This window comes from Danio aesculapii, chromosome 25, assembly GCF_903798145.1.
Source record: "Danio aesculapii chromosome 25, fDanAes4.1, whole genome shotgun sequence".
NCBI lineage: Eukaryota > Metazoa > Chordata > Actinopteri > Cypriniformes > Danionidae > Danio > Danio aesculapii.
The window spans coordinates 2595422-2607443 of NC_079459.1; the positions used below are offsets into that span (position 1 = coordinate 2595422).

At 36.2% G+C, this 12022-nt stretch overlaps 1 protein-coding gene across 1 annotated transcript; it reads left to right on the forward strand.

The window, feature by feature from the left end:
• The first annotated feature begins 5 nt into the window (after positions 1-5).
• gabarapl2 (GABA(A) receptor-associated protein like 2) lies at positions 6-11958 on the forward strand. Its single transcript, XM_056451943.1, has 4 exons — positions 6-178; positions 743-798; positions 5170-5342; positions 11814-11958. Exons 1-4 carry the CDS (start codon positions 145-147, stop codon positions 11902-11904), a joined length of 354 nt encoding a protein of 117 aa, XP_056307918.1. The 5' UTR covers positions 6-144; the 3' UTR covers positions 11905-11958.
• Positions 11959-12022: the final 64 nt, after the last annotated feature.

The window sequence follows — 12022 nt, forward strand, 5'->3', positions numbered from 1 at the left end:
GGTGACGTAATCACGGCTCGTCTGAAGACGAATGTCTGCTGCTGCTGATACATTGTTGACGTTTTTAGTTTTGCCGTTTAATTGACTTTAAATCATCCGATACTATTACTAACAGGTCGCTCCTCGAGCAAAACCTCCGCAAAAATGAAATGGATGTTTAAAGAGGACCATTCTCTGGGTAAATCTTCGAGAAACGTCTTGTTATGATCAACAACGGCCTGACAGATGCGTGTGATTATTGATCTGTTTGTCACACTGAGGTCTTTATGTTAATTTGGGCGGATTTAACCCAGCGTGCTGTCTAAAAGATGGCTTTATCGTATTTGCTAATGTCAGGCCTGGTCTTTGGTTATTATAACGACAAAATAACCGACATTATTTCGTGTGGGGTTGGTTTATAGCCGTGTGCATTAGTTTTCCTTTCATTTTTGCACGTCACATGTTTATCAAGCAGAAATACCACACAGATGTGTATGTGCTTGGTATGATTTGATATTCACATGTATAATGTGTAATTGGGTATTGATGTGAGCTTGTTTTGGGGTGTTGTTCATAGTTAAATGATAGATAGATAGATAGATAGATAGATAGATAGATAGATAGATAGATAGATAGATAGATAGATAGATGGATGAGTCTGATGATGAACAATAATGGATGCTGAATATATATTTAATATTAATGATGTGAAGAGAAATGCATGTAGAGTGATCAATGTTTTGTTCTTGTGTTCATCTTTTAGAGCACAGATGTGTGGAATCGGCCAAAATCCGCAACAAGTATCCAGACAGAGTTCCTGTGAGTATGAATGTGCAAAGCTCACTAGTCTCTGCAAGAAGATGGCCTTCTTTATTTGATCACTTATAATAGAATCCAAGCTCATCGCAGCTCTCATACGTTTTCGCATGTTTTTATGAGTATTTTGTGGCATGGACTATATATTTTTTTTCCCAACAAATATTTAAACGTCATTTTTATAATTAATTTCTCATAACTAACTTATTTTATCTTTGTTATGATGGTAGTACATGATGTTTCACTAGTTATTTTTCAGGAAACAAGTCTTTGGACAATAGTGGTTTGTTTTGTAGTCAATGAGAAAAAAGTTAAGTGGGCTAATAATATTGGCCTTAAATATCATTAAAATTGTTTAAAAATGTAAAAATAGCTGTGTATTCCAGCTAAACTGAAAGCAATATAAAATAATAACTATATTAGGAAATACTGTGAAAATTCATACACACACACATTAGGTACACCTTTCGAACTGCCCGTTAATGCAAATATCTAATCATCCAATCTCATGGCAGCAACTCAACGCATTTAGACATGTAGATATGGTCAAGATGATCTGCTGCAGTTCAAACCGAGCATCAGAATGGGGAGAAGGGGGATTTAAGTGACTTTGAATGTGGCATGGTTGTTTGTGCCAGACGGGCTGGTCTGAGTATTTCAGAAACTGCTGATCTGCTGGGATTTTCACGCACAATCATCTCTAGGGTTTACAGAGAATAGTCTGAAAAAGAGAAAATATCCAGTGAGCGGCAGTTCTGTGGGTGTAAATGCCTTGTTGATGCCAGAGGTCAGAGGAGAATGGCCAGACTGGTTCCAGCTGATAGAAAGGCAACAGTAACTCAAATAAGCACTCGTTACAACCGAGGTCTGCAGAAGAGCATCTCTGAACACACAACACGTCCAACCTTGAGGCGGATGGGCTACAGCAGCAGAAGACCACACCGGGTGCCACTCCTGTAAGCTAAGAACAGGAAACTGAGGCTACAATTCACACAGGCTCACCAAAACTGGACAATGGATCCATCCTGCCTTATATTAATGGTTAAAGCTGGTGGTGTAATGGTGTAGGGGATATTTTCCCGGTACACTTTGGGCCTATTGGTACCAACTGAGCAATGTGTCAACGCCAAAGCCTACCCGAGTGTCTTCTGATGGCTGCTTCCAGCAAAATATCAAATGATCTCAGACTGGTTTCTTGAACACTGTATTAAAATGGCCTCCACAGTCACCAGCTCTCATTTAAATGGAGCACCTTTGGGATGTGGTGCAACGGGAGATTCAAATCATGGATGTGCAGCCGACAAATCTGCAGCAACTGCGTGATGCTATCACGTCAATATGGATCTAAATCTCTGAGGAATATTTCCAGCACCTTGTTGAATCTATGCCATGAAGGATTAAGGAAATTCTGAAAGCAAAAGGGGGTGTACCTAATAAAGAGGCCGGCAATTGTATATACATAAACCTTGGTTAAAAATGCCAAGATGCGCATAAAACCTTAAAGTCTACGAAAAACTGTATGTTCAGTTCAGGTGGATCTTTTTTTCAGGCTCTGTTATTTTCAAAACCAGTTTTGGGGGGGTTTTTCTACACGGTTTGGCTCTCCATGCGAATGTGCGTTCATGACAAACTGGTCCAGCTCTGTTTTATACATTTACATTAACTTATATTTAATGTACTCTCGCAAATACTTAATTCTGCATTTGGTTTGAACCCAGCATAAAAGCCTTTTATCGCCCTCTGTTGGTTGGGAGTGCCCTTAACATGCATCACGTTGCTGTTTTGCATTTTCACGTGGACGAAGAATCGCTAAAATATGAAGGCAGCGAAAATGGTTTATAAAAATGCATGTGGACATGGCCATAGCATGATTGGAAACTGCAAGCTACAGTTTTTCCAGTACATTCACTGATGTGCGACATGATTTCGTATCAGCAGATGATGTGATTGGATATCTGGACTAACCAGCATAACTTAATGTTGATAAGTTAAAACCTGTCATCAAAACGATTCGGTTAAATGACTCCCAGAGCTGACTCACATCAAAATGATTCGGTTAAATGACTCCCAGAGCTGACTCACATCAAAATGATTTGGTTAAATGACTCCCAGAGCTGACTCACATCAAAATGATTCGGTTAAATGACTCCCAGAGCTGACTCACATCAAAATGATTCGGTTAAATGACTCCCAGAGCTGACTCGCATCAAAATGATTCGGTTAAATGATTGTCTTAAGATTGCGTTCAGACATCAGGCATCTGAACATGAGAGTGTGTTTTATTTGTATTCATACAATGGTTTCAACATTTGCTGAAGCTTCCATTTTCATTATTGATTATGTGCCCCGGTGTTCCAGGAAATCCCTGTTTTCTTCTCTCGAACACACTTTATTTTATTCATAAAATATTATATAATGTAATCCACTTTTTTTATGCATGATACATTTATAACTTGGGATAAAAAACCAAAACCACTGCTTTGCAGAACTGGAGAACACCCAAACGTGATTGTTTGGTGAAAACAACCTTTTAATATCTTTTATTTTTATTCCTGCACGTTGAATATGTTTCGACCTGTTAGATTTCACCTTTGGGTCACAGATCAGAGGCCACTGTAGATAAACCAATCAGAAGGCATTTCATAGTGCAAACACACACAACACTGAATTCAATACGGAAGACGGAGCACATTTTGAGCACAAGCCCAAAAAATAAATGTTTGCCGTTCACGGGCGTTTGAATTACAAATACTGTATAACCTGTAATCAATGATATACTTGCATAAAGCGCTGCCGACATTCTCATGTCATTTATCTGCCTGTAGCGTTCTCTGTACTGTGGAGTATTTTATTGCAGTTCCTGTTTATGAAATGAAAACGAATAGACAATTCACCACCTTGGAATTGTAAGATTCTATCCGAGATTCTATGAAGATTCTCATTCTGTGACAACAGATTCACATCATGCAATAAAAAGTTAACTACATTTTTATTTTATTTGTTTATTTACATTTTATTTGTATTTTATTTAGAAAACCTGATCCCCATTTCATTCTAGAATGAAACACAAAAATTAAGATTATTTTAGATGTAAGCATGGGGCACTTTTAGATGTCAAAATTATCTATAAACGTATATATTTTTGACATATATAGGTTTTTTATCAAGTAAATGTGTGTGTGTGTGTGTATGTATATGTATATGTGTATATATATATATATATATATATATATATATATATATATATATATATATATATATATATATATATATATATAGGGGGTGTAACTGATCACGGTTGATCCGTGTTCCGTACGAATCACAACCCAAAATTCGGAACGCTTGGACCCACGGATTAATAACTTCTTTTTTTTTTTTACTTGTAGGTTAATACAACATTTATACTAATTGCAGAGAGATCGCCTCCCACGTCATTCAAATCACGAGTATGAAAGAATTTTGGCTTCCGTCATCATTATATTTTACAGGGAAGAAGTTCTGGTGGCCTAAATGTTTTCTTAGGGATCTGGTGGGACCTCAATGCTTTTCAAGTTCACTCAAAGGTCATGCGAATATTTGACGCTGACATAAGAAAAATACAATTTTAAAAATGACTTGAAATACTCCGAGCACAGTTTCATTCAGTGAACCACCTTTGTGTGTAATGCTGCCATGTTGTTCAGGTCAAACCATGTGATCTGCGCAGTGCGACTAGTCAACGTCAATGAAAAAAAACGGTACGGCAGAGTATTAAAGTTGATTAGTCTGATAAAGTCTGTGAAACCCCTAATATATATATATATAGTACATTTCTGTCAATCGCGTGTTTCTCACAATAATATTCCAAATATTTTGCATTCGTTTTATTTTGTATGTGGTTTATTTGTAAAGAATCCCTCACATTGTTTTTTGAAATCATGAAATGGGCAAGATGCAGTAATACTATGGTAAAAACATGACTGGGGACCAAATAAATGAGGTAATCATAAATATATGCATCATGAGTGTTAAAACTCATCTAAATGTTGAACAATAGTCAAACCTGTAACTAATACTACAATAACGACACACAAAACTAAATTAAAATCGCATCAATCTTTGTTTGATCTGCGATTCAATAATTAAATTAGATTAAACCACAAATGTAGTATAATAAAATGGTGTTTTCAATGAAACGGGTCAAACCTGTACAATACCTTCACTCATAGAGCATAACCTCAGGGCTTCATAAATCATAAATTGACAAAGCAGACGCCAAGTTTATAGTCAGATTTCTTTGTGTCAGTTAAAGGAGGACTCATTTAATGTTTCACAGTTTTGGGGTAAAAAGTCTTATTCATTGTTCTCATATTCTCTCTCTCGTCTGTTTCTCAGGTTATTGTGGAGAAGGTTTCTGGGTCGCAGATTGTGGACATCGACAAGCGGAAGTATCTGGTCCCGTCTGACATCACAGTGGCCCAGTTCATGTGGATCATCAGAAAGCGGATTCTGCTGCCTTCTGAAAAAGCCATATTCCTATTCGTCGACAAAACTGTCCCTCAGTCCAGGTAAAATCCTGATTTTTCTCAGTCTAATTCTATCAATCACAGTCAAAACTGTATTATTAGCCTCCCTGTATATTTTTCCCCCAATTTCTATTTAATAGAGAGAAGAGTTTTTCAACACATTTCTAATCATAGTAGTTTTAATAACTCATTTCTAATAACTGATTTCTTTTATCTTTGCCATGATGACAGAACATAATATTTGACTAGATATTTTTCATGATACTAGTATTCAGCTTAAACACATTTAAAGGCTTAATAAGGTTAAAGTTAGGGTAATTGGGCAAGTCTTTAGCCCCTTTCACACATACAGACCTCTCTGGAAATTTACCGCCAATTTTCCGTGAGGGGATCATGTGTGAACAGGCCCTTTTTTCAAAAATACCGGTAAGTTCGTTCCAGCAATTTTCAAGAAAGAGAAGTTGTAACATTACAGCTAAATTCCCGAAATGCTGCCCTGTGTGAACGCAGAGGGAAAATTGCTGATAGGACGTGAGACGTCTACTCCACCCAATCAGAACACTCTAAAAATAAAATCCTTTGAATATTTTTCCAGACACATTTAGCTGCTAGATGTTAGTCAGATAATGTTTCTCCTTAATTAATTTGAAACATTGCGATTAGAAAGAGGCTGCAATATGAAATGTATATTAAAATTATTGATAAACCGCAGTTTGTTTACCTCCAAGCTCTGCTTCAGTTGGTTGACGCGTGTGCACATGAAGCAATGCTCCGGTGAGCGCCAGCGCGCACACACACATTATGTACATCTCGACATGCGAAAGTGTTTCTCCATATGTTTTGATCAAAGTTGTTCACAATACTTATCCATCTACACAATTTGTAATGTAGTCAGATGTGTAAACATTTGGGTTCGCGCTTCTGCCTTTGGATGTCTCTGGGACAAAAGCAGCTGCATGCATGCTAAAGCTTTAAATAAAAGTGAAACCATCAATAAAAGCCCGACCACTTCTATGTTCACAATTACAAGCGCAGCCGTTTAGTGGTCATTTCTGGTTTATGACGTCAGAATTTACCAGTATTTTGGAATAGATGTGTGAATTGGTCTTTTCCGGACAAATTGTGGAACGTCCTTTCCTGTGTGATCAGCGCTTTTTTTGAATGTACTGATAAAGTCGTTCTGGAAATTTTCTGGATGTTTACTGTGTGAAAGAGGCTATTGTATAACAGTTTGGTCTGTAAACAATCAAAATTGTTTAAGGGGGCTAATAATATTGACCTTAATATAGTTAAAAAAAAAATTAAAACTACTTTTATTGTAGCCGGAACAAAACAAATAAGACTTTCTCCAGAAGAAAAAATATTATAGGAAATACTGTTAAAAAATTCCTGAATCTGTTCAACATCATTTGGGAAATATTTGAATAAATTAAAATAATTCACAAGAGGGCGAATAATTTTGACTTTAACCGAATGTGGGATTATAGCCATTAAGTATTAGTTCTGTTGAATCGCACAAGAGTTCGTTTTCCCTCTTGGTGCGGTTCGCTTGGGCAGGTGTGAATGTATCAATCACACTCGAGTGCGCACCAGAAGCGCACCAAAAAAGCATCCCGAGACCTCCTTCAAGAGGTGTTCTCGGTACGCTTTCAAACGAACCCCGGAGCGGTTCATTTGTGGTGAGAATATGATCCGAACTAAAACAGACCCAGCCGCAAAAAGTACTGTGGCTTTTTGGACTAATCCATCTGCTATAGTCCGATGCGCTGTGCATTATGGGATGTTGGGGGAAAATATTTGTTGACTTTACCAACACAGAGAGAGAGAGAGGGAAAACATTAGCTGATGGATCGTTGGTAATATTTCCGGAAGATGACCATGTCGCGGTTTAGCTAAATTAATTCACGCCTCCTCCTGAAGTGACGTGTGATGCGTCTTCGCCGTTTGCGACGCATTAAAACATTGTTTTCCAGCCGCACTTCATTTTCGAAATGTATAGTTTGTCTAAAGTGATGTATACAAACTATATAGTATACTATGAGCAGGGATACGATTAGCCAAGCGCCGTCGTCCCTCCATAGTCAAAAGCCCCATTTTGTGTCTGCCGGTTTGTTTACTTGCGGAAGTTCCATTGGCATTTGCCGCACGTTAATTCTGACCAATCGAAAAGCAGTTTAGGAAATGCGTTCAATAACATCAGGCCAATGAGTGTTGTGGGTTTTGTCACCTGACTGCATTTTGGTTCTTTTCAACTGGTTTGGACCAAAGCAGTCAGTGTGGTGTGAAAAGAACCCGAAGACCACAGAAAATGCTGCAATGCATCATTTGTTTCCCTTGGCCTGAACCAAATGAACCGAACCACAGATATGAAAGCACCCTAAATAATCTGATTTCATCTTTTCTGATTTAATATTAGACCCCCCCCCCCCCCCCCTCCAACCCATAATATTCCATGTAAACCACAGTTTGAATAACAAATCTATACAGACAATAACAACACTGAGGAACTACATTGTTTAAATCTCTTCTATGTGACTAAAAGCATCGCTAGCCAATCAGAATGCGAGTTTGAGCATCTAAAGTGGCAACGTGGCATCCAGTGAAGACCGAGTCTTATTATAGATTACAATAGGCCTGTAAACATGCCATCAAATGTGCTCATCAGCACTCAGTTTGGCTGTATCAACAACACCGGCTGTATGTGAGACTGCAGTTTGCATACGTGTTGTGATCTACATCATGTTTACCTCAGAAGTCGGTCAGAATTCTATTGTGGCATGCGCATATGCAAATATTATGCATTATATGGGCTCCCATAAAAACTGGCACCGCAACACAATGAAACTGTGTGTGTTCAAATTGAAATTGAAAATAAAATGGCTGCTTTAAAGAGACGGTTCCCCCAAAAATGGACATTTCCGGTTAGTTTACTCACACACACACGTGACTTTCATTCATTCATTCATCTTCCTTTAGCTTGGTCCCTTTATTAATCAGGGGTCACCACAGTGGAATGAACCACCAACTCATCCAGCATATGTTTTACATAGTGGATGTCTTTCCAGCTGCAACCCAGTACTGGGAAACATCCATATACTCTCACATAACGCACACACTCATACACTACAGCCAATTTAGTTCATCCAATTCCCCTATAGCGCATGTGTTTGGACTGTGGGGGAAACCGGAGCACCCGGAGGAAACCCAACACAGGGAGAACATGCAAACTCCACGCAGAGATGCCAACTGACCCAGCCGGGACTCGAACCAGCGATCTTCTTGCTGTGTGGTGACAGTTCAAACCACTGAGCCACCATGCCAGCACTATTATATATAAATATTTAGTATAATAAACACTTCCAGAGCTTTTAAGGGCTTTTCTAAAAGCTCAGTCTCGTTCCTCTCATGCAAATAATCCAGGAAATAAAGCGCCAGGGTTTACCGCTGTTTACTTCGACAGCACACATGATTACAATGCAGATTTACCGGCTCTGCATTCTGAACGCGCAGCATTCAGACTCAACAAACCTTATAGGCATGTGATTGAGCGCTGATAAGGGAAAAATATGACAGCTTGAATATCCTCCTGCAGTGACGCTTCAGGTCACACCTCACATCCTCCTGTAAATCCTGAACATCCCCTGTTTACCTTCACCTTCTCAAACAGATTCTGTAGGTTCAAGGTTACAGCGTACAGTGACTCAAGAACAAACATTACTGCTGTAGACATTAGTGATAATTATTTGATTAATGCGAACACGGGTTTCACAGGCACTTTTCTTGATTTAAAACGGTAAAAGTGAGACTCTAATACATTAAATTAGACATTTAACTTGTATTTTTAATATGCTTTCTGCAAATATATAAAATACAACTTTAGTAACTTTCATTAGATTTGATGTGGACACCAAAACGTGACATAATAGCAATTTACACTAAATAATCCAGTGCATATCACATTAAATTGACATAATATCTCTCATGACAAATATAAAATTAACTTAGTTATTAAATTAAAATCTAAATTTGAATTTTAAATAAAAAAAAAAATATATATATATTATTTAAAATTGATTAATAAATTTGATATAATAAAAGTTAAATTACGTTTTTTTTACTTAGTTTTAATTTTTAAAAAAAGAATTTAATTTTAATGTAATTTAATTTATTCAATAAAAAACCGTAAGTCATTTAAGTCATTAAAAAATTCACTTAAATAAATGTTGTAATTTGTTTAATCCATGTAAAAACCATCCTGATATAATGAGGAAACGTAACAATTTTACGTATTGTTAGAAAATTGCCAAATTCATACATTTTTGTTTGATAACATAAGAATTTTTTAAGGAGAGTCTAGAAACCCCACCCCTAACCCTCATTGGTGGACGAGTTAATTAAAAATTAACTTGGATATTAAAATAAAATCTAAATAAAATTAAATAAAAATATTAAATTATTTATTAATACATTTAAATAAAAAAATCTATTTAAATTAAATTTAAAAATACATTTTAATTTAATGTAATATATTTAAATTAATTTATTAATTAAAAATCGTAAATCATTTGAGTCATTAAAAAAATCACTTAAATCCTTAATTTTAAATACATTTTATAAATATATGTAATGAGGAAACGTAACTATTTTACGTATTGTCAGAAAAGTGCCAAATTCATACGATTTTGTTTGACAGCATAGGAATTTTTAAAGGAGGGTCTCGAAACCCCACCCCTAACCCTCATTGGTGGACGAGCAAATCCATACTAAAATGACATGGTGCAAATTAATACGTATTAGCCATTAAATCAAAAGGTTATGAATTTGGCGTAAACATACAATAAACATACAATATTTTTTTTGTGTTTGTTTATTCTTTAGACACATCCCAGCAGGCACACAACGTTATAAGACGTTAATATTAGGTTAGATTTAGGTCGTGACATCAGGAGACCAAAATTTCGATATTTAGCCAGCGTCTAAGGGCGACGTTATTTTGACGTCCAAAAACGACATCAAATGACATTGATATTTGGTTGATTTTAGGTTGTGTCGAAAACTGGCCAAAATCCAGCGTCGAGCCAACATCTTAAACCAACCTCACATTGACGTCAAATACTGACATTTATTCGTCAGGTATGGTGACCAAACATCAACGTCTGATAACTGTAACATCATTAGACGTTGATATTTGGTTGATTTTGGGTTGGACGTTGACATCAACCTGATTTAATATTTACTTGGATATTAAAATAAAATCTAAAATACATTTTAAATAAAAATATTAAATTATCTATTAACAAATTTGATAAAATTTGAAAAATTAAATTACAAAATTTCTCTTTAAATTGAATTTAAAAATACATTACATTTAATTAAATGTAATATATTTAAATTCATTTATTAAATAAAAAATCGTAAATCATTTGAGTCATTAAAAAAATCACTTAAATCCTTAATTTTAAATAAATTTTATAATTTACTTATGTGTAATGAGGAAACGTAACTATTTTACGTATTGTCAGAAAAGTGCCAAATTCATACGATTTTGTTTGACAACATAGGAATTTTTAAAGGAGGGTCTCGAAACCCCACCCCAACCCTCATTGGTGGACGAGCAAATCCATACTCAAATAACATTGTACAAATTAATACAAATTAGCCACTAAATCAAAAGGTTACAAATTGGCGGTGCAAAATAAACATACAATACATTTTTTGTTTATTTATTCTTTAGACCCAGCAGGCACACATTATAAGGTTAGATTTAGGTTGTGACATCAGGTGACCAAAATTCAATATTTATGCAGCATCTAAGGGCGACGTTATTTTGATGTCCAATAACAACATCAAACGACGTTGATATCTGGTTGATTTTACTGACCAAAATCCAACGTAGAGCCAACATCTTAAACTAACGTCATATTGACGTCAAATACTGATGTTTATTCGTCAGGTATGGCAACCAAAATCTAACGTCTGATAGATGTCATAGTGGTAACGTCCACACAACGTCTGTAGCTGTAACATCATTAGACGTTGATATTTGGTTGATTTTTAGGTCGGATGTTAAACATGACGTCGGCCTGATGTTGGGTTTTAACATAAACTGGATTTTCATTTCCAAACAATATGCAACATCTCAACAATATTGGGGTAAAACATCAATCTGACGTCATGTCGGCGTCCTGTGCGTGCTAGGGTAATACTAATAAAAGCAGAAGTGCTGAAACCTTCACTAAAGTTGAAATAAAACTGCGAAACACAAAAATAAAAATGGTTTCTTTTTAAATATGAAGTTATATAACTGATATTTAGAATTGTAGATTTATACTGATACTGATACTGTATATTTATATTGATAGCTGATATTTATAATTGTAATCTTGATACTGAAACGACACCTTAACTGTATGAAAAATGTAGTTTTCAGGCAGTTATGTTCCTATGAAATGTAATACATGTAAACATGAGTCGATGTCTGTCAGAGCTTTTGAATCTGCACTCTTGTTTCAGTCTGACTATGGGGCAGCTCTACGAGAAAGAACAAGACGAGGACGGCTTTTTGTACGTGGCCTACAGCGGAGAAAACACGTTTGGATATTAATCTCCCGCATCATCATCCTCCTCCTCCTCCTCCTCCTCCTCACTCGCGTTTCTTTTGGACTTGCTGGATTGCGAAAGCGGATCTGTGACATAATAATCACACACAGCAGACGTGTTTG